Source organism: Ostreococcus tauri (assembly GCF_000214015.3).
Source record: "Ostreococcus tauri WGS project CAID00000000 data, contig chromosome 02, whole genome shotgun sequence".
NCBI classification, from domain to species: domain Eukaryota; kingdom Viridiplantae; phylum Chlorophyta; class Mamiellophyceae; order Mamiellales; family Bathycoccaceae; genus Ostreococcus; species Ostreococcus tauri.
The window spans coordinates 277,314-298,770 of NC_014427.2; the positions used below are offsets into that span (position 1 = coordinate 277,314).

A 21,457-nucleotide genomic window follows, 5' to 3' on the forward strand; every position below is an offset into this window, starting at 1 on the left:
CAATTGGTTATGCTGTAACATCTGCGTGCGTATATTCGCCGCTTCACACGAATAAACCGCAAAAGCGAAAACACATACACGCATAAGTCTGGGTTGCAAAAACGTACAGTCATCATCACCTTTCATTCTAATTGAAGAATAACTCCGAAGTGAAAATGCTGCATAATTTGAAATTTATCTAGACATTCCCCCTGAACACAACTTATGAACGGTGATGGTTTGAAGTTCAGTTTCTTACGCAATACATTTTCAGAAGTCCCTCAAAAACTTTTGACCAAGTGCGCACGGTGCTCAGGCTCGCGAGGACAGGTGACACAACTGTTAACGGCCCACTTTTCGTCTATGTCGACTCTTATGCTCTGAAAAATATCAGAAAGTCATTTTCTCACCTGTTTCACGTGTGTACAGCTTTCAAAGAATAGTCCACCACAAGGAAAGTTTGCGTCCAAGATATTTCTTGGTGTTGAAGTTTCATGTTGCAACTGTGCTGCCCCCCTTACCCAGCTCTAAGATGGTACAAAAGTAGCGAAAAGATTCAAGTACCATAGAAAAGGAATGAAACAGTAGTCATCTAGACCCCAAACGCCGTGCGATCCTGCCGGTTCCAAGCTTCTGTATGTTAGTATGTATGAAAACGTTCAACTATTCTCGTCGTACCGGAAATGCCGCTGAATGATCCGTATCAGAGACGTATAGCGTGCAAAAATGTTCAGTGCGACGAGAGATCGTTGTTCAGTTGTAGCTATTCCTGTTTTCTCAAGGCAACATAAGAAAGCGACAAAGTTAAGTTCGTGGCCTGTTCCATAGTCTAGTCTCAAGGGGTTGCCAAAACTAGCGCACGTGATGAGTTTAATGCGGAATGGACGCGTTCGAACAAGTAATATAGTACCTATTTTGTAAATACTCCTCAAGTTCGAGCTTCAGATCCTGTGCTCATCTTCAAGTCAGTTCAAGTCAGTTGAAGAGTGTACGAAGTGCATACCTGCCGTTCAGGAGGAGTGATGTCTCCGACGAGACCTGGAAGCCGCTGAATATTTCCAGTTTGCTGAGGTAATTTAATTCACCTTTAGAGCATATTTGCAAGTGTTGTGACCATATGCGGAAGTTTGGGTCACCAAAGCGAGTGGAGGGAGTTGTTCGTGGGAACAACTTCAAACGGTCCTCGATACAGCAAAGAAACGAGATGACTCGATCGATAGCCCAGTTACATCGATTTGCAGTCGTTGAACAAACGGACGCGCGCGCTAAGGAGTCACCGACACCCTGAAACCCGTTAAGACAGCCCGTTTGGTTGGTAACTACCTTCTCACCTCGATATAGTCCAACAGGGCCGTGCGCGCAGGCGAGATCTTGAATTTCGCCATATCTGCGAAAGTATTAATACTTGCCTTTGGCATTAGATTCGCTGAGTTGACCGCGCTTGTTGCGTTTGACATGAGCCGCGGACCAGGAGGAACGAACGCCTCTTCGTGAGGGACTCCAGCAGTGAAGTTGCAGACACGAACTGAAGTCACTCACCTACGTGCACAGTTAACCGTGGAGTGGGATTCAGATAGGGTGTCGATTGAAATCGTGTTGCTATTACAGAAGCGTTACTCATTTAGGGATGCTTGGGCTGGTACAGAGCTTTTTGTCAACATCCATCGAAGCTTAAGCGGAGAGGTGCTGACCTCTCATAAGTTGAATTCAAAACTGAAGATCTACCCGTGCGTTGAGGCCTCTGGGGCGTTCTCGACGGCGACGCGTGCGTGGGATCGAACAAAATCGAAATAATACTCGGTTTCTGAGACTCGCGCGCGCGAAAAGCAGCTCAGTGACGCGACGGTCGGGTGAATAATCGCGCGAATCGTAGGGTTTAGTCTTTAGTCAGGGCTTGGTCAGGGTTTAGGAATCGTGACACGAGTTCGACGCGGTAAATGATCGCTCGCGCGTTTTTATCGCCCTCCTCGAATTACTACAATATGTGATGGTGACCCGCGGAGCCAAACTTCTAATTATCGTACTAACTGTTAGTACTATATGATACTTGTCGGGACACCTGCAAGACTTCGACGACCGTGACCTAGTTATATCTAGACGCTCAAAGAAACGTTCAATCGACCCCTAGCCTCGAGGGTTCCGAATGCGCGGTAGTTCGATGAGGTGGTCTTTGAGGGCGATATCTTGATAAGACCTTAACGTGACAAATGCAGGACACTTCTTAACCAACTAGTCTTCACGGGGAAGGTGACCACTACCCTCCCGAGGGCAAATGAGCTTCGAAAAGAAGCTGATAGGTTGGTGACGAGAATAAAGCAGGTATATAGGACAACGCATCTCAAATGACATACGCATCACCAAGCATCCACAGGGCTCTACCAGAAACTCCCTCACAACCCATGAGACACACCTCAAACTCACTTTAGATTTGGCTAGAACATATGCGAATCATAGAGGAGGTTATACGAGTGTTACGCGTCGGAAACGACGTAGTGGTGATGGTGCACAGCTGGCCCGTGTTGAGTTTGTCCGCTTTGAGCGTCCGTCTCAATCAGTTTCCTCAATAGTCACTACATAACTTTTTGTGTCAATCACACTACCGGTAGATACGTACTGCTCACTAAACCACAAAAAATGAGTTGTCTTTATCTAAGAGTCTTGGGAACACTGCGCTGAATGTTTTCTCTGATCTAAGAACACCCAATACATCAGCAAGAGTGACTTTTGTACCCGCTGGCTGTGCGTTACTGCCAGCATCATCTTTCGCGTCCATTTCACGTGGAGCTTCGTGCAAAACCTCTCGCATTCTTTTCGGTGATTCCGTATTTTGAACACTTGCTTGATGTGTCTTGGAAAACCATTTGAGATACTTTGCATCACCAAGAGCGCTCCTCGTCGCCTCATTCGCTGCGTCGGCAAGTTGTCTCTCTTCCTCTTCTTCACGTGCTCTCTCAGCTCTTATGAGAAGTTCTTCGTCGTACTCTTCATCGCTTGTTTTGCGCTTTTTCTTATTTGAAGATTCACCAAGCTGCAGTAGCTTCTGATGCTCCTCCTCTCGCCTAACTGACGTCCTCTGTGCGAGATTTAGATTGAGCTCACGCACCTGATCTCGCGGCTGCGCATGAACTCTGGTCACCTGTGGAAATATATCAGACAGAGAGCGACGCGTTTCGCTTGATCGCGCGAGTAATGCTGACAATTTACGAATGCGTTGACGAACTGCGCCCCCAACAAGCTGAATTGAGACCTGATCGACACGCGCACCTGGCTGTCTGAGCCTGAACTTCGCGTTTATCCGCTTTGATAATCTGTGTAAATCGAAAACTTTGTGTTCTGCTATACGATAGTTCGGTTTGTAGACCTGCATATCGTTTCGAATAGGTTCCGTCGGAGAGCTAACTTCTCGCCTTCCTTCAAGTAAATATTTTGCTTCGTGGAACCCAGACGTTCTAAGAACAGCTTTCAAAACAGCCGCGCCCGAAGAGTGATTAAGAAGAGAAGAAAGCAGTGTCGTTGATGGCGCGCACTTCAGCCTCAGAGAGAGATACAGTGAAGGTATGGGTGTAGCTCCACTACGCGACTCCGTACGCAGGTAAAGCATCACTTCAGCCAGCGATATACTGCCAGTTAGGTTCACTTCCTCTACCGATGCATCTTCTAGCACCGCAGATTCGGAGCGTGAACTCATGAAGTTGTCGGGAGTCGCGGTTCGTGTCTGCCGTACAAACTGTAACAAGGACTTCAAACCTGTGCTAAGTCCAGACAAGAGCCGCGTTTGAGAGTCGTACCGTGGTGCAACCGTAGACGACTTCACGTCGTAATTTGGGACGCGCTTCGCGAGAGCGGGCGCGAGTGTAACTTGTGCCGCGATGTGAGTGGATGTGATGTTATGAACTGACGGTGCTAAAAGACATAATGTATTGTGATATTTGATCGTTCATGACTCGTCGGTCATATAGGGACTCTCTGAAGCGGTGCAATATAAATTTTTCCAACCCCTTGACGATAACTCGCGTAATTTGCCCAAATGTCCGTTAATTTTAATCACACAAAGTCCGACGCGATGGTTCACGATTCACGACTCGTGAGCGCGACGAAGTTACGAAAAGTTATGAAAATGAGCTGTTAGTCATTTTCTCATAACTCGGGGAATAAAGTTATCGAACCCTTCTGCTGTTAGTCCCACTGGCGATAACTCTGTCAATAAGTCGGAGTTATGGTCAAAGTTATCAACGGTGCTGTTAGTCGGCCTAAGGCCGGGGGGGAGATAGGCTATCTCCCCCTCGGCCTAATAAGGTCAAAATCCGCTTCAGAGAGTCCCTACATGACTGACGAGTCGTGAACCGTCGAGAAGTACATATTTTACATATAAAAGTACCATTCAATTACGACAATTGTCCCGCGTTGACCGGCTCTGTCGCGATGGTCTCAGTCGTTTGCGCGTTGTTGCTCGAGTGCGAAATCCCCAGATCTTCTGACTCTTACTTACTCCTTCCCATCAAGTTGGTACGCTCATTACGCCGTTGACGCGTCCGGATACGGTGGAATACAGGAGAATGTTCGCGATACCACCAACGAGCGTCCTGAGAGCTAGGCTCAACTGGTCTCATCAAACCTCGCACTCGCGTAGAACGATCGTGCAAAGATATTTGAAGAGTACGCAAGCAGCTATCCATGTTCGCGCACAGCGAATGGATAAGTATAAAATCGCTCGCTCACGGGTGTTACTGGCAAACAGTCTTACTTCCCAGGCGCCGAACGATCATCAACAAGAAGCCTTCCTAAGAACACGTTTGTCCGTGTTTTGTAGCATTTTGTTCGGTTATTCTTGCTACTACCTGACGCGGAATAGTCTAACATTCACTGCTCCAGCGATGGTCGCGTCACCCACCTTGAACCTTGATATCACGTCCATAGGAGTGATAACATCCATCTTCCCACTCTGCTATGGCTGCAGCAAATTTGTAAGTGGAGTGGTCGGTGATGTGTTATCCCCGAGTTTGATGCTTGGCGGAGGCTTAATTGCAACAGGGATGGTAAATATCGCGTTCGGGGCAAGTTCCACGCTTCCCATTTTTTGCATCCTGTGGGCTATGAACGGCATTCTACAGGGTTTCGGCGCGCCGAGTTGCGCGAAAATCTTAACATCGTGGTTTGCGGCAAGTGAACGTGGTACGTACTGGGGTATGTGGAACATCGCTCACAATCTGGGCGGTTTTCTTGCTCCAATTTTAGCTGGAACAGCAGCACGCATCCATGGCTGGAGTTGGGGGCTTTGGGCTCCTGGTGTGATCGCATTGATTGTTGGTTCAATAATCGTGTGCACACTCAAAGATTCACCGGAGGATAAAGGCTTCGCGCCAGTTGAACCAGACTTGAATATCCCAACCAACGCGACGAAACCAGCAGAGAGCGAACAGAAATTGTCTTTGGTGCAAAATCTTCTCCAAAACGTGCTGTCGAACCCCTTCATATGGGGGCTTGCGTTTACATACTTTTGCGTTTATGTTGTCAGACAAGGAATCACATCTTGGTCAGTATTTTATCTGATAAAGGAAAAAGGTGTCGTAGATGCCGGCGCAGCAGCTGTTCGCGTCTCAGGACTCGAGCTGGGTGGCTTGCTCGGAAGTTTACTGGCTGGTAGGATAAGCGATTCGCTGATTTCTAAAACGCAAGATGGATCTGTTGGTCAGCGTATTCGTGTGGTGATGGCATATCTCTTGGGTGTCACTGCTTCATTAATAGCTTTTAAGTTTGTTCCCGCAAGTTGGCCGGTCACGCAAGCTGCGATAGTTTTCATGATCGGATTCTTCCTGTACGGTCCTCAAATGCTCATAGGACTATGCGGAGCTGAAATCGTTGGTCGTCGCTCCGTAGGCGCGAGTGAGGGATTTCTTGGCTGGATTGCTTACCTAGGAGCAGCTAACGCCGGCGTACCACTGTCTCTCCTGGTCCAGCAGTATGGTTGGGATGCGTTCTTTGCTGCGCTTCTCAGTGCAACCGCAGTCGGGATCCTCTTGCTTGCGCCGATGATTGATGCGAAAAGCTACTTACAACGCAAGCAAGTTTATGGCAAAGGTCACATTCTAGGAAACGCGATATCACGCCCTTGAATAGTCCTGTAGCCAAAGTTTGAGTATAAGAATACAATTTTACTCAGAGTGACCAAGAGAATGAACTTGGAAGTTGAAATTACCGGATTTACTCGTCACTCCATCGCAACTCTAACTTGCTGTTATGAGAGGACAACGCGCTCCTGAGACGAGCGATGGAGAAAAGGGAGAGCGAATTCGCCGCGTTCATCCACGCGCACGAGGCACGAACCGAAGCCATGTTGTCCGGCGCTATCAATCGCTTCGCGTTGGCATTGTCTGCTCAGAAAGTTGGTTCGAACCCGGCGAGTGAAGACGACGCGGAGGTGAGAACTCAGTCCGGGTAGTCCACCCGGCGGCGCCGTGCGCGTGGAGAACATGAGTGACGGAGCGACGTCTCACGAGACCCCAATAATCGAACAATACGACGATGCACATGACGGATTATATAACACAGCGCGTGCGCGCCATTCACGCCAGGCGCACCACCGTCACCACCAGGCGCGGCTCCTGAGGCGAGGCGCAAGCCGTGTAATCATACTAATCATACTGTTTACCCATATGTTCTTCAACCCACCACGTCGTGTCAGCTCCGTCTCGTTCACGGCGCCTCCTCTCGTCCGTTGGCGACGAAACTTGGTGAAACGAACGGAAAGAGGTTTAACGATACACGTGCGCAGTTTGAGCGCATTCGTCACGCGCGTCGCGGCGCGGTGTGCGGTTTTGAAAAGTCTGAACGACCCCATGGGGTCAAAAAGTGTCTGAAATTTTCAGTGGGTCGAATCAGCAAAGTCCATACATACATCATAACACAGTGAGGAAAGAACTCGAGCAGAAAAACAACGCACACTCATCAGCTTTGCGCCGACACTCCTTTCTTGTCGACACGCGGGGAAGTATTCCCGCGAGATAGAGCAAGCTATCCCGCACGTGTACACCTGACGACTCGGCCTTTCTAGTTCTAGCGCTTCTCATCTTAGAGCGCTTGTTTCTTCGACAGAAATCGGGTGCCACCTACAACTGGAAATCGAGCGTTCTCGTGCCTGTTGTCGAGCTCGGAGGTTATGCAGAGTGACGAAGTGGTTTGGCAGGTACGAGCTTACCTATTATTTCGTGAGCACGAGTGAAACGCGTTCTAGATCATAAATCACGGACACTGCAGTTACAAGGTGACCACTGACTCGTCCAACTTCTGCAAGAACGGTTTCAACCTAACTGGGTTGTGCAACCGAAGCTCCTGCCCTCTGGCCAATAGTCAGTACGCGACAGTCTTAGAAGAGAATGGTAAATGCAGAATGCGTGTGCTTTAGATGTCGAGCTGAATAATTTGTCCAGGTGAACTTAGTTTGTATACGAAGACCGTTGAGCGATCGCATACACCCGCAAAACTATGGGAAAGGACACGGCTCAGCGTGAAGTACGACGAGGCCCTGGAACAAATAAGTCGAAGTCTGAATCTCTGGTAAGCTCAAACTCACTTTAACGCGGATACGGTCGTAAATAATGATACCCAGGCCGAAGTTTTTGGTGCACAAGAGCAAGCAACGGCTAACAAAATTGACACAATTACTCATACGCTCCAGAAAACTGAACAAGGTAGCGAGGTATGTTCCAACTTGATAGTGAGCTATACATCACATTGTGTTCACATTTCGCAGGCAAAAAGTTGAGACGATACCAGCTGGGCATGCGCAGCGAGATGCCAGAGCTGAGCGCAAAGTACCTTTTGATGTCTGGACGCAGAAATTTTCGAACTTACGCACTTTGTAGGCGCAAATAGCCGCACGTTTGGACACAAGTGTAGAAAAGGCGCTGCTGGTACAATGCTGCCGGAATCATCGAGCCTTGATTAACATTAAGATAGGAACGTCTAAAATCTGGCGTTTATGAGTCTACTTATCAATTTTCCACATCGAAGTATGCACCTCTGTTTGAGGTACGCTTACTTTTGCTCGTGCGAATGTTGGCATAAACAGACTTTTTCGACAGGAAACAATTTCTGCATCAGCTGAAAGGTCTGAGTCACCGAATGTCAAGAAGCGCCGACGTCGTCAGAAGGAGATAGAGTACGAGCAAGTCAGGTGTGATGAGAACGAACCGTTCTCCAGCGCTTGTTACTAAGCCAAACTAGGTCACTCATGTGAAAGTCAGTGTACTGTTTGATTTTGGGAAGACTTTTCAAAGAACGGATGACTACCCTAAGTAATAGCCGATTAACCTCCGTTCGGAAAGTAATGATATGGTTCGCGCCTCGTCGATTCGCTCGCGAAACCCTCGCGTTTTCGTCAGGACGTAGTGGCCACGTCGTCCGTTTCGCTTGAAGCCATGTAACTTTGAAGCATCAAGTTTTTCACGAATTTTCGCAAGGTAGAAACACCCGGGTGTAGATATGCCGTAATGGTCTGATAGTGCTACAATTCACAATGTATGTAGTATTTGGCGGTTCATGACTCGATCAAGGCTGGGGGACTCTCTGAACCCGTGATATATAAATCTTTCCACCCTATAAGGTGTGTGAAAATTCAGCTAAAAGTCACTCTCAAACTTTTGCAACTTTTTTCGCGTTTTCCTATCATTTTGGAGATGAAGCAAAATGGAAATCATCATGTTTCAGCGATTTTACGCAAATTCACACTGGGGAACTTGTGCCAGCGTACGCGCAAGCGTAAGCGTACGCGTAAGCTTTCCAGCGATGTGCGCATGCCTCGATATGATGCGACAACGCGTATAACAAAGCTCAGTCTCATCACTTTCCGAATGGAGGTTAGTACAACCAGTCACGTTCTTTCTGAAGAATGTTTGTCCACGAGCTCATGAAACTTCTCAGCCGCGTGTTGCGCAGTGATCCAGAGCATATCTTTCGACTGGTAGAAGCTTGCTCGCATCAAACGATGCAACAGGTTGTATCTCCTCGCGATAAGAAGTTTCATCGCGGGTCCTGAATTCCTGGTCTGCTTGTGGATTACTCGCACTGATACCTTCTGCAGATACTTCGTGACTTGTTTGACCTTTTCCAAACATGCACACTTTCACATCAGTAGAGACAAGCGTTCCTGTATTAAAATTGCCCAGTTGAATTGCCATAGAATCTAACTCTCGTTTCTGAATCGCTTTCTGGAGAATACTCTCTTCTATAGTCCCCTCACCTATAAGACGGTAAATGTGCACATCTCGCGTTTGACCTATACGGTGGCAGCGATCTTGTGCTTGTTGATCCATGGCAGGGTTCCAATCCGAATCGTAGAAGATGACAGTATCGGCACCCGTTAAGTTGATACCAAACCCCCCGGATCGCGTAGATAAGATGAAAATAAAGATTCGGTCATCACCGTTGAACCTTTGAGTGAGTAGCTGACGCTGCTCTGTGCTCGTGCTGCCATCAAGGCGACAGTAACTGTATCCGTGTAAGTTTAAGAACGACTCGAGGATATCAAGCATCCTCGTCATCTGTGTAAATATCAACACCTTGTGATTTCCTTGCTTCAATGTGCGGAGAAGAGTGGCTAAGACTTGAAGTTTACCACAGTCAAACTGCACGAGCTGCTTATCAGGAAAGAACATACTTTGCCTTATAATGGATTTTCGTAAAGGAGCAAGAAGTCTTAAGATATTTTCATCCATGTATCTGCTAGCACGCGGATGTAAATCTCGAGAAGTCTCCCAGAAAACAGTCGGGGATGTTGTTCTCACTCGTGGAATGAGGAATGTGAATGGGAGTGAACCATCGTGCAAGTGCGAATGCAGCGCAACTCTGCACTCACGAGAGTACGATGTCTCCTTGTCATTTGCGTGCAAACATTTCGTACTACGAACCATACTATCATCGTTTCGAATCACATCCACTTGAGTGCAGTGCCGAGATGCATTGCGTCGAACTTGAAACTTCATGCGCAACCTGGACAGTGATGACAGAATTTGTTTAGCACACGGTTCTTTCATACATGGCACTTCATCAGTCATGCCATAGCTTCGCATATCTTGCAATACGCATTCGGCTCTGTCGCATTCGTCCCGGCCCTCAGAAGCTGTTTTCTCGAGGTGAACTCCTGAAATACGAGGGGCTGAGTGCGAGAGATGTGCGAAATAAGCAAACGGCGATAGCTTGTCCACGTGTGTCATATCATAGGCGCTACAAATCTGCCGCCCGGCGAACAGATCCGGATGGTTACAAACTTTCCGAAGTTGCACCAGACAGTTCATCATGCCCATCACGTTCCCGCTAGAAAGAGTCCTCATGGTGCTACTAGAAGAAATATACTCCTCATATAGACGTCGCTGACGTCTGGATAGCACACACTTGACAATGTGCTCTCGTTTCTCTGGCAGTGACTTTTCCACGTCTGATTTCAGTCGGCGTAGAATGAATGGCCGAAGAATGGAATGTAGACGCGTGACAATCGTCTCATTAACCACCTGAGTGCCATCCGCCATCGCACTCATAGGATTTGCAAACCAGTCTTTGAACTCCGAATGCGAAGTGAACAATTCAGGCATAAGGAAGTGCATGAGTGCCCATAGTTCCATCAATTCATTTTGAAGAGGGGTGCCTGTAATCAAAAGTCGATGTTTCGTGCTGAAGTTAAGTAGTACTTGCCATCTTTGTGATTGCCAGTTCTTTATCATGTGCGCTTCGTCCAAAATTAGATACTCCCAATTTTTCCGACGAAATATAACTTGATCCTGCGTTACTATTTTGTATGATGTTATGCAAACGTGAAAACTATTGGGTTTAGTCCAACCATGTCGCTTCAAACGTCTCTCTTTCACTGACCCAAAATAAGTGAAGACTTTCAGCGCTGGGCACCACTTCTTGAACTCAACTTCCCAGTTGAGCATCACAGACGTTGGCACCACTATCAAGTGTGGGCCCCAGTTTCCAAATTCACTAGCGAGCGTAGATAAAAGGGCGATCGTCTGTATAGTCTTTCCTAGACCCATTTCATCGGCTAAAAGGACGTTCAGCCCACTAATGTATGAATGTGTGAGCCATTTAACACCATCAAGCTGGTAATCACGCAAGGTATACTTCAGAAGAGGGAATCTTAGAGCCTCGCCTGATGTATTTCCGTCAGCAACCATGGTTTTCTTCGCGCTGGAAACCGTTGAAGTATCGTTGTACTGCGAATCGCGTACTGAATGCTCACCAATAAGATTCTGAGGCTTAAATGAGGTAGAATGACTCAGTCTCTCCGCGAGCTGTGAGGAATAAGATTCCGTAACTTTGACGAGATCATCTGTCATGATGTGAGATAAGAACGCATCCACACTTCTAGAAAGTCAACGTACCTAACTGAGCGTCAAGTTGAAGTTTTTCCGTGTGTGCTGCAACTACTTGACGTTGCAATGTGAGCACCTGAGCTTTTGTTGAGAAGTGAACATAACTAATTTGAAGTTCGGTATACCTTTTCGACTTTGTTCCAAAAGCTAATTATCATGTTCGAAATTGCTTTTGCAGCTCTGCGAGTGCTCGTTATGTCTTTAACTTGACCACGCTTCGTCTGTGCATTTCGGGAATGGTGTGCCACCAACAAAGTTGCAATCTTTGAAGCCGTTCGCCTCCTGGCTTATTACTCAGACGCTGGTTACGACATAACTCCACTGTTACTTACCTCCATTTTCGCTCTCTCGAAAAGTCTCCTGATAGCCAGGTCATCTCTTCAACCACGTGCTGCCAGTGACACTTATTTGGTATGGGTTCAGGGAAATGTGGAAGTGGCTTCGTCGGTTTTATCTTGCTCTCAAGTGACTGGTAGCGTAAAATGATACCATCTTCATCGGCCAGGTGCGAAGCGGCAGAAAGTACGTGTTCCTGCATTTCGCCTGTGCGTAGCTCGAGTAGAGATACAGTCTTGGCGCTTAAAGGAGTGTGTCCAAGAGCAACTACGTCAGCAGTTTCGCTGTCAGCCTTCGGTGTAATGTCCCGATGTGATCCAATACCATAACGTAACAAAAGTTGGTCCAATGGGAGTTCGCTTTCCGCTTCTAGCTCTTTAAGCTCCATTTTTTGTTCATCGCGATCGGCATAAGCCGCCTGCAAGAACGTGAGCTTGTAAACGAGGTAACAAACAGCCCGTGAGACGCACCTCTTCGTTGAAGGTTTCTAAATCATCATCGGTATCGAGAGCAGGTACGAATTCATTGTCGTTCACGACATCAGGTGCCTTTCGACGGCGGGAAACCTTTTGCTCCATCGCGTCTTCGTCTCTAGAACGGCGTGTGCCAACCAACGTATTGTAGGCCTGCTGCACCTGGTACGTAGTACGTACTGATACTGTATCAGCGTGTCAACCTATCAGACTACTTGTATGGGCAAACAGTTTAAAATCACCGAGTTTTTATACGTATCAGGAAATTCCTGACATATGCCATGTTTTGTTCGGATTATTGCAGGCTAAATACGTCTATGTAGCCTTCCCGAGTCAAGGCGGAGTTGACAGGCAATAAATTAGGGATGCTTGAAATGCGTATAGGGTCCTATTGTCACCATACCCGAAGAGTGTAACTCGAGGGTCGGTGACCCTCCCGCGGTATATGGATTTTGACACGGCGCACACGACGAGTCGTGAATCGACCTCTTTTGGGGGCTCTAAAATCCCGGCGAGGGGGTACGCGAGAGAAACGCGAGTCACGACCCGTCGAAGACCCCTCGTTGACGCGACGAGTCGCGATGCGTTTGGGAGCTGATTTTCTGGACCCGCGCGCGACGACGGCGACGACGCGAGCGCGAGCGCGGACGCGGACGCGAACGGTTTCGTCTGCCGATCGCGCGCGCGCGCGTCGCGGCGTCGTAAGGAGGCGCGACGCTGGGGCGAGCAATATTGACCGTAAACCCTATTTTCTAGGGTTTAGAATACACGGCGCGAGTTCACGCCGCGGATCGATTCGTCGACGTTTTTTCACTTTCCTCTCCAAATTTGAGCGATTTTCGTCGCGATTCGGCGTCGCAACGCGCGTTAAGGTGCAAATTGATGTGATTGCATGCGATGTGATTCATCGATTGGTCTCCACAGTGCGACCGCTCGAGCGTCGACGGCGCGCGCGAGATTCGCGGTAACGACGGAAGACGTTCGCGCGTTCGAGAACTCCGCGTCAGGCGATCGAGCAAGCTGTCGTGCGGGGCAGCGTGACCGATTTTTGACGTATCTCCAGGTGGCATCGTGAATGCATCTTTAGTGACCGATGCAGTTGAATTGCGCAACATCTTCACCCTACCTGCCTCGACGCCGCACGAACGTTGTAAACAGTGACGACAGCAATCACTGCCGATCTCGCCGTCTGAAAGCGTCTACAGCGTTCTCCGTCGTCCAAAAACTACCTTTTCCCATACATTTTTGAAAAAAATTTCTGCGGCTCGGAAATTGCTCGATTTTACCGAAATTTGCCGCGCGCCGCGCGTCGTCGAACCGCTACCGCGAGCGTTGCAACGAGAGGTATGAACCAACGGCACTTTAATGCTCACAACGCGCCCTCGAGTGACCGCTCAGACGGCGCCAGCGCGCGGGTCCATAATTCCGGTTCCTGACTCGTCAATACATACATTGTTCACGTCACGGCCATTAAAGGCAATGTATTTAACATCGTATGGTGACCACGCGCCAGCGCTTACTTGTCTAGGTTGGGTAAAATCACGATCACGATCTGAATCACGACCCGAAACTTCGTGATTCAAATCACGATCACGACCCATACATCGTGATTTACCCAACCTAGGACCCATACATCGTGATTTTCCCAACCTAGGACCCATACATCGTGACTCCACCAACCTAGACTCACACTCTTCGCACGACCCGCGCCAACCCTACTTGCACCGTGCAAGTTGCACGGAAACACGAAAGCTCTGCGGTGACTAGCTCTTCGTGGACCAGGACTGCGCACCGCGCTACCGCCATTCCAGCTCCACTTTCTGTACGCTTAAGACTGGCGTAAAAAAGCTGGTTAGAACGTAGCAGCGTGATGGAACAAGTTGCGTGTGCTTCAACCCGCTTGCTTTGGCGAAATAGACTGCTTCGTTCGAGCTGCTTCGGAAGACGAACGCAACCTAAAGGGCGTGCACAGACACACCAGGGATCTACTAGGGCTCCCCGCGGGCGATGCTTTGCGACGGGCGGTTATGAGCGCACTCAGCGGACATTAATTGGTTGCATCAAGGAGTCCCTTGAGTCAGCAGTTCGTGATAAATTTTCGGACTATCTGGAGACAGTCGACATCACTGAGTGCGCGAACCCCTCTCTTGGCGACTATCAGTGCAGCAGTGCTATGCAAATATTTTCGGCTCTCAGAAAAGCAGGAGAAACGGACTTTTGTAACCCGCGGGAAGTTGCTGCTGTCATCGTGGATGGTATATCCGATACAACTACGTTTGACTCAATAACTATAGCTGGAGCGGGATTCATAAACTTCAAGTTATCTGATCACTTCATTCTTACACGTTTGCGAGAGTTAGGGAAAACCGTCAAGCCGACGTCTTCAGGTGAGTCGGGTTCTGTCCTGGTAGACTTCTCTTCTCCGAATATTGCGAAAGAGATGCACGTAGGTCATCTTCGTAGTACGATCATCGGTGACGCCCTTTGCAACGTGTTCGAGTTCTGCGGCTTGAAGACAATTCGATTGAATCACGTGGGAGACTGGGGCACGCAGTTCGGGATGCTCATCCAGTTCATGACAGATAACAAGGTATCACCAGATTCTGCTGTAAGTGACCTTCAAGAATGTTACAAGCGAGCGAAGGAACGGTTTGATCAAGATGACGACTTCAAGTCTCAGTCAAAGCAGGCAGTTATCAAACTACAGTCTTACGATGCCGATGCCTTGCGCACCTGGAAGCAGATATGTGACGCAAGCCGGGCCGAATTCCAGACCATTTATGATCGACTCAATATCAGTATAATAGAAAGGGGTGAGAGCTATTACAATGATATGATTCCAGCAGTGCTCGATGAACTTGTCGCAAAGAACGTTGTAGTTGAAGATGCTGGAGCTTTATGTATCTTCGATGATGATCACGCAGAAGCTCCTGTGATCTGTCGAAAAAGTGATGGTGGATTTAATTATGCCTCTACTGACTTGGCGGCGATAAGACATAGAGCGCTAGAAGAAAAGGTCGATAGAATCATTTACGTGACAGACCAAGGCCAGCAAAAGCACTTCAGAGCTATTTTTAAAACAGCACATGCAGCTGGCTGGGGGCACGGGGGCGTAGTCTTCGAGCATGTTGGATTTGGAGTTGTTCTGGGCGAAGATGGTAAACGACTCCGCACTAGATCTGGTGAGACAGTTAAGCTGAAATCTTTGCTAGATGAAGCGGAGGAAAGGTGTTTACAATTCTTGAAGGAAAAAGGAACAGACCTTTCGGCGGAGGAGCTGAGCACGGCTTCAAGAATACTAGGAGTGAGCTCAGTGAAGTATGCTGATCTCCATAATAACAGGCTTACGGCATACACATTCTCTTTTGATCGGATGCTGGACTTGAAGGGCAATACGGCGATGTACTTGCAGTACTCTCACGCGCGAGTCGCCACAATTTTACGCAAAGCGCCGACTCTTGATCTGCCGCTCGACGGTTTGCACTTTGAGAATGCAGCAGAGCGTCTACTTGCAGTTCATCTTATCAAACTCGACGATGTGCTAGCGGCGACAATGAAAGAGCTTGCTCCTTCGAAGATATGCGATTATTTATACACTTTGTGTACAATGTTCAATAATTTCTATGCAGAGTGCAAAGTCATAGGTGGAGAAAATGAGGCGAGTAGACTCTTTCTTTGTATGAGGACTGCTGCGACGATGAAGATTGCTTTCTCTTTGCTGGGGATGGAACCTTTGGAAAGACTGTAGTTCCACACGGATGCAAAACGGTCAGAACGACACAAAAGTGACTCTGCGTGACACTCACCTATCTCTTCGCTCGTTTATGCCTCGAACTCGCCTTAAGTGCATATATTATAATGCATAGTTGAGGAAATCATGAGAGACACGCGTACCTGAGACTCATCCTCCAACTTCCCCCCAGCACTACCAGTTTCCAAGGCCTGGGCCGCTATTTCTCGAATTCGCTTTTCTCGTGATACTTGTTCCTGTTGTTTAAGTTGCTTGCGCACGCCCGCACGAGTCTCAACTGAGATACGTGCCGACTGCTCAGCGACGTATAATGCCTATGTATACATTAGGTGAGTTTCAAAAGCGCTCATAAGTGGACCCACCTCTGTAAATTTGGCAAAGTTGTCACTTATTTTGACATCAACCAATCCTCTACCATCTGCAGCTAGACGCTTGTCGAGTGGAATCGTGTAACCTTTTGAATTCTGCAAACAAACCTTAGAAGAAGAGTAAGTAAGAAACTAGATTCACGCACTTTCCAGTTAGAAACAGATGAAGGGATCTTCCATGCTTCTCTATCTTCCTCAGTAAGCTTGCGTGGAGGACTCTGAGTGACTGCTGCTATAGCTTTATTCGGCTCCCCTGGGTCCTTCGATTGAATATCGTGAGACAGCGCGTGCATAAATGATGGTCGACGATACCTTTTTCAATCGGAATGGTGGTGGATTGAGAGGGTCTTGTTGCAACTGCTGGACTTTGACAACACGCTCTTTAGATCCAGTTGGCTCATATTTTATGTATCGTGATTCTGCGGAATGAGTTTGGATCAAATTTTGATTTCCCGGAAGTAAACGCCTCCGTATCGCATCACGAACTTGCTTGTTCTCTAGTTCCAGTGTTTTGGGTGTGGACAACTATCGAGTTTCAGACTGTCAGAAAAACCGAAAAGGTTCTAGCACATATGGTATAGGTATAACGTACTTTTTCCCGTCTCAGGTTCGTTTCATTCTGTTGGAGCGAAACTTGGCGTTTATGTTCCGTTAGCGCATTGCGAAAGCTTGTCGATTCTAGTCGTCGATCGTCCCTTGCGAAGCGTTCGTCGAGTGCTTCGGCGGCGAACTTCTCCGGGTAAGCACCACAGTCACCAAGAGCTGGCTGTTGTCTACGTGCACGAATATCGCCGTAGAGCGCAAGGTAACTTGACATGTCTTCCCGAAACACACACGGAGGTGCGAACTATTAATTTGACGCGGCACAGTCAGTAACGGAGAAACTGTACCGCGTAGCACAGCTGACTTCACGTGGACTTTACCGGCGGCTAGGGGTGCTTGAATCCTGTATCAGCCGATTTTCTCGTACGTACCGAATGCACCAGCCGAGTGTCCGATCGCCCAAATCGTATGGGCAAGCAGTTTCGACCAGCTGGTACAAGCTGGTACGAGCTGGACCAGCTCGTAGGACTGCTTAAATGGTGCTAAAATGGTAAACTGCTAAAATGGTATCAGGAATTTCCTGATACGTATCAGCGTACTGGTACGCACCAGCCGAGTCCGAACGCGCTAATCATATCGGTAAACAGTATTGACCGACTGATACGAGCTGGTACTAGCTGGTACGGAGGTGACGAATCGACGAGAACCGCGCGAGAACCGACCATTTCGCGCGCTAAGTCTATCTATCGATTCAATCTTCTATGTTTACTACGTGTCTCTTTCTCTTGACGCTCTAATGCCTTGCGAGCTGCCTTCTGTGCAAAAGTTACGTTTGCCTTGTCCCGAGCGGGATGTGAGTCATCATCCTGTACCTGCATGTTTTCATCGAGGTTGCCTACACGTGTCATTTCCGTTCGATTCGAAACGTTTGCGTGTGGGGACATGGCTCGCTCGTCTGTGTCTTTGACGTACTGGTCCACATGCTCGTCATCTGGCGAGAGGATTTCGTCGTCTCTGATTCCATCATCATCACCATCGCTGTCAGCACCTACCACGGCACCGACGGCTACTTCACTTTCTTCTACCTCGCACGTCTCTGATGTCGAATGTGTGCTTCGCGGGGCTGATACGTGGCTCTTCCTCCCTCTTCGACGTTGTCAAGCGCTCGAGGAAGGGAAGCTTCTTGAGCACCCGCTTCCTCTTGTTCCATGCATCATCGAATTTCGCCTGATCATCGCGCAGCGCGCGCTGCGCGCGCCGTTTTCCGCTTCGCCGTCTTCGCTCATCACCGCGACGCCCGCTTCGTCGACGCCCGCTTCGCGCGCGCTTGACATCGAGCGTCGACGACTACCGCGCGCAAGTACGTGCGCGAGTGCTCAGCCGTGAGAATTCAGATTCAAACTCGCGCGAACCCGTCAACGCCTAAACCCCGGTCGCACCCCCTCGCCCGCGCGCGCGTCGTTCGTCTCTTCTTTGTGCTATTTTCACGCCGTTTGGGCGCGGCGTCGCGCCGCTGTGGCGTCACAGAGCGCAACCTCACATATTGAGAGCTCAAAAGTGACCTGTATCGGGAATTTCCTGATACGTATCAGAATCGACGATTTTCATACTGTTTGCCCATACGAAAAGTCTGATACGTTGATACGCTAATACGGTATCAGTACGTATCAGGCCAAGCAGGCCTAACGCGCGTTTTCGGGATGTATTTGTGCGTTTCTGGGAGCGCACCGACGACAGTACGCGACGTCTCACCCTCGCGCGCGCGCCCTCGATGACGCGCGCGATGGACGTGAACGGTCCGTCGACGTCGCACGCGCGCGCGCATCCCTCCGATGGCGCGTTCGTGACGTTTTTATCGACGCTGAAGGATGACTCTCTGGACGAACTGTACGAGTCATCCGTCTGGGCGGTGCTCGCGGCGTTACGCGCGTGCGACGCAATCGGGAAGCAGATCGTGCTCCGGTTATCGTTCGTGAGCGGTGGCTCGATCGCTGGTGCGGAACTCGAGCGGTGGATCGCGGACGGCGACGCGGGACGGCGAGCGACGGCGCGGGCGTTGGGACGGTTGTCGCGCGTCCGAGCGATCGAGCGCGTCGTCGACGGAGGTGAAGCGAGGGAAGCGAACGCGATGGAGGTCGATGTTGGGACGCGTGGACGCGATTTTGAGGAGGATTTGGAGCGCGGGTCGTTCGTGGGAACGATTCGCGTGCGGCCGGCGTTCGCCGCGCACGTTCGAAGAGCGCTCGAGCGCGGATTCGTCGGTTTAGATGCCGACGGTGGCGGTGCAGAGGGCGGTGACGATGTGGTAGAGCTTGAGGTGGAAAAGAAGGTTCCCGATCGAGCGACGCTGAGCGCGTACGCGAAGAGTAAGTGGGAGGATTTGTTGTTGACGCTCACGGGGGCATCGGACGCGTTTTCCAAACCTGGGTCAAAGGTGAGCGGACGACTGGACGCGCAGGCTTTGTTTCGCGCGGCGGGACTCACGACATCAGACGCGTCGGGGGATAAGAAGGCGCGGAAGCGAAACGCCGGCGTCACCGCGGAGGGATTCAGATTCTTGCTCACCACGGCGCAGGAGCAGGTTTGGGTTCTGTTAACGCAATACATTCGCGACGAGTCGCGCACGGCGTCGGCGACGAGCGCGATTAGTTTTCTGCTTCGTCTGACATTTCAGCGACCGGGACGGGCGTATGCTATGACGGGTGTGCTGAGTGACACCGAACAAGACGTCGTGCGCGATCTCACGCATCTCGGATTGCTCTACACCTTTGACGTGAAGAAGCGATGGTATTACGTCCCAACGCTCCTCTCGAGCGGGCTCTCCGGCGGTTTCGCCTCGGATGACGGCGACAATCGAGCTATGGTAAGCGCTGAGGGACATGTCATCGTCGAAACGAACTATCGCGTGTACGCATATACGAGCTCGTTGGTGGAGATGGAGATCTTACGCCTGTTCACGCGCGCCGATTATCGCCTGCCGAACCTGTACGTGGGTATGCTCACGCGCGAGAGCGTGCAAAATGCCCTTCGTGCGGGCGTCGACGCAGAACAGATCGTTGCGTACCTTCGGGCGCACGCGCATAAACAGGTGCGGAAAAAGAAACCGAGCGTTCCGGGCACGGTGTGCGATCAAATCAGGCTCTGGGCTCGCGATATGATGCGAGTGCGATCGGATGAGTGCGTGCTCTACTGCGATTTCCCACCCGTGGGTGGTTTTTACAACGCCGTCGTCGCCGAAGCCACAAAACGGGGGGCGCTATTATGGCGCGATGACATCGGTAGAAAGCTCACCGTGCGCGCGGATGCGCACGAGGCAATGAAACCCGTCGTCGCCGCATTGAAGCAGTCTTTGGGCGACACGTGATCCGCAATTGAAATGAAACGGTTAACGGTATGGATTGACACCATCATCGGTGCGCTTTTCGTTACAACTTACGACATCAGGGCCTAAACGAATGAAATTATGCGTGCGGTTTCATTAAACGACGACTCTACTTCCTTGAAATCGACGCGCTTTGCTCTTGCTTTTCGTCGCGACGTTCATCTTCATCTTAATCATTTTTCTCCCTACTCTTTCGCCGGAGCAGGGGATGACGCTCGAGCTGGTAGCGCTATTTGCGCCTGTAACGGCAAGTGGTCGCTCGGGAACCCGTGCGTAGGCAAACCGGTCTCGCTCGGGATGTCGCTTTCGCTCGGGAGCTTGGCGACGCTAACGACCTTGGCCCCGCGATGAGCCGAGTATAAGATGTAATCAATCGTGTGCTTCACCTCGCCCGTCTTGAACAACCCCGTTCGCGTCTTCCAGGTCGTAAACTTATTCGCGTCTTCGTCGCCGGACGCCGTGGTGATGTCCTTGTATGCGTCTCGCATCCCTCGTCCCCTGAGGTGCACGACACACGCCTCATTCGGTGTCGCGTTTAAGTCTCCAGCAATGATGATCTGTACGTTATCCACGTCCGCACACAGATTCGTGGCGAACGCATTCAGGTGTCTACACAGCTCTTTCGTTTGCTCGAGCCTGGTGATTATGCCGTCGACGTTTTTAGACGAATCGAGATGCGTCGTGACGACGATGACCTCCTGGAGGTCGACACCAGAGAACACGGGCTTGGCGTTGCCCCTGATGAGCGTGCCGAGCGTGTTTCGAATCGTGCCCTCTGTTTTTGGGTCTCGCTTCAATCTGAACCGCGCCATGAGCGTTTTGCCGGCGTCCTGCGCCGGATCTTCCTTTCTCGCCCGCGGCGCGCCCGGCGCGTGCGACGACAACAATTCCAATCGATCCGTCTTGTAAAATATCGCCACCCCATCGCACGGCGCCTCGAATTTTCGACACGGCGACCACTGGTCTTCCTTGTAAATCCCAGCGTAGCCCAGCTTTCTCAACTCGGGCTCGAAAAAGTCATAGTAATGATCCACCTCTTGGAGGCACACGACGTCCGGAGACGTCGTCGAGTCCCCCGTCGTGATCGTCTTGATCAAATCTTTCCCTCGCTTATCAAAGTTCAAATCATACAGACGCTCTGCATTCTTCGGCGGTTCTTCGCCATCAAACGCGTAGTAGGACGACGCGAAGGAATCGTTCGCCGCGAGCGCGTCGGCGAGACAATTCAGCTGCAGCACGCGCACCGAGGCGTATTT

The 21,457-nt window shown here is 49.9% G+C and overlaps 10 protein-coding genes across 10 annotated transcripts; 5 read left to right on the forward strand and 5 right to left on the reverse strand.

Annotated features, from left to right (window-relative positions):
* Window positions 1–122: 122 nt before the first annotated feature.
* Window positions 123–1,436, reverse strand: OT_ostta02g01070 (Phosphotyrosyl phosphatase activator, PTPA; the record flags this gene model as incomplete). Its single annotated transcript, XM_003074822.1, has 9 exons — window positions 123–191; window positions 239–340; window positions 390–495; window positions 544–609; window positions 658–831; window positions 890–927; window positions 983–1,017; window positions 1,065–1,263; window positions 1,311–1,436. 9 exons carry the CDS (start codon window positions 1,434–1,436, stop codon window positions 123–125), a joined length of 915 nt encoding a protein of 304 aa, XP_003074870.1.
* Window positions 1,437–2,137: 701 nt separating this feature from the next.
* Window positions 2,138–2,557, forward strand: OT_ostta02g01080 (Ribosomal protein L17; the record flags this gene model as incomplete). Its single annotated transcript, XM_003074825.2, has 3 exons — window positions 2,138–2,142; window positions 2,193–2,298; window positions 2,351–2,557. 3 exons carry the CDS (start codon window positions 2,138–2,140, stop codon window positions 2,555–2,557), a joined length of 318 nt encoding a protein of 105 aa, XP_003074873.2.
* A 42-nt stretch (window positions 2,558–2,599) lies between these two features.
* OT_ostta02g01090 (Transcription initiation factor TFIID component TAF4) lies at window positions 2,600–3,667 on the reverse strand (the record flags this gene model as incomplete). Its single annotated transcript, XM_003074827.1, has 1 exon — window positions 2,600–3,667. The coding sequence occupies one exon, from the start codon at window positions 3,665–3,667 to the stop codon at window positions 2,600–2,602; it is 1,068 nt and encodes a 355-aa protein (XP_003074875.1).
* A 1,003-nt stretch (window positions 3,668–4,670) lies between these two features.
* On the forward strand, window positions 4,671–6,092 carry OT_ostta02g01100 (Major facilitator superfamily domain, general substrate transporter; the record flags this gene model as incomplete). Its single annotated transcript, XM_003074830.2, has 1 exon — window positions 4,671–6,092. The coding sequence occupies one exon, from the start codon at window positions 4,671–4,673 to the stop codon at window positions 6,090–6,092; it is 1,422 nt and encodes a 473-aa protein (XP_003074878.2).
* A 1,043-nt stretch (window positions 6,093–7,135) lies between these two features.
* OT_ostta02g01120 (Mak16 protein) lies at window positions 7,136–8,215 on the forward strand (the record flags this gene model as incomplete). Its single annotated transcript, XM_022985004.1, has 9 exons — window positions 7,136–7,162; window positions 7,211–7,355; window positions 7,407–7,533; window positions 7,586–7,675; window positions 7,730–7,790; window positions 7,842–7,889; window positions 7,936–8,007; window positions 8,061–8,152; window positions 8,203–8,215. 9 exons carry the CDS (start codon window positions 7,136–7,138, stop codon window positions 8,213–8,215), a joined length of 675 nt encoding a protein of 224 aa, XP_022840698.1.
* A 679-nt stretch (window positions 8,216–8,894) lies between these two features.
* Window positions 8,895–12,262, reverse strand: OT_ostta02g01130 (SNF2-related; the record flags this gene model as incomplete). The annotated part of the gene is made up of 5 exons (XM_022985005.1): window positions 8,895–11,305; window positions 11,358–11,424; window positions 11,474–11,630; window positions 11,681–12,102; window positions 12,155–12,262. 5 exons carry the CDS (start codon window positions 12,260–12,262, stop codon window positions 8,895–8,897), a joined length of 3,165 nt encoding a protein of 1,054 aa, XP_022840699.1.
* A 1,765-nt stretch (window positions 12,263–14,027) lies between these two features.
* Window positions 14,028–15,905, forward strand: OT_ostta02g01140 (Arginine-tRNA ligase, class Ia; the record flags this gene model as incomplete). Its single annotated transcript, XM_022985006.1, has 1 exon — window positions 14,028–15,905. One exon carries the CDS (start codon window positions 14,028–14,030, stop codon window positions 15,903–15,905), a length of 1,878 nt encoding a protein of 625 aa, XP_022840700.1.
* A 58-nt stretch (window positions 15,906–15,963) lies between these two features.
* Window positions 15,964–17,093, reverse strand: OT_ostta02g01160 (SKI-interacting protein SKIP, SNW domain; the record flags this gene model as incomplete). Its single annotated transcript, XM_022985007.1, has 6 exons — window positions 15,964–15,996; window positions 16,052–16,222; window positions 16,271–16,372; window positions 16,423–16,536; window positions 16,589–16,801; window positions 16,869–17,093. The coding sequence occupies 6 exons, from the start codon at window positions 17,091–17,093 to the stop codon at window positions 15,964–15,966; spliced, it is 858 nt and encodes a 285-aa protein (XP_022840701.1).
* Window positions 17,094–18,602: 1,509 nt separating this feature from the next.
* On the forward strand, window positions 18,603–20,183 carry OT_ostta02g01170 (Transcription factor TFIIH subunit p52/Tfb2; the record flags this gene model as incomplete). Its single annotated transcript, XM_022985008.1, has 1 exon — window positions 18,603–20,183. One exon carries the CDS (start codon window positions 18,603–18,605, stop codon window positions 20,181–20,183), a length of 1,581 nt encoding a protein of 526 aa, XP_022840702.1.
* Window positions 20,184–20,386: 203 nt separating this feature from the next.
* OT_ostta02g01180 (Endonuclease/exonuclease/phosphatase) lies at window positions 20,387–21,457 on the reverse strand (the record flags this gene model as incomplete). The annotated part of the gene is made up of 1 exon (XM_022985009.1): window positions 20,387–21,457. A coding segment is annotated over one exon (1,071 nt), but the record flags the coding sequence as incomplete, so codon positions are not given.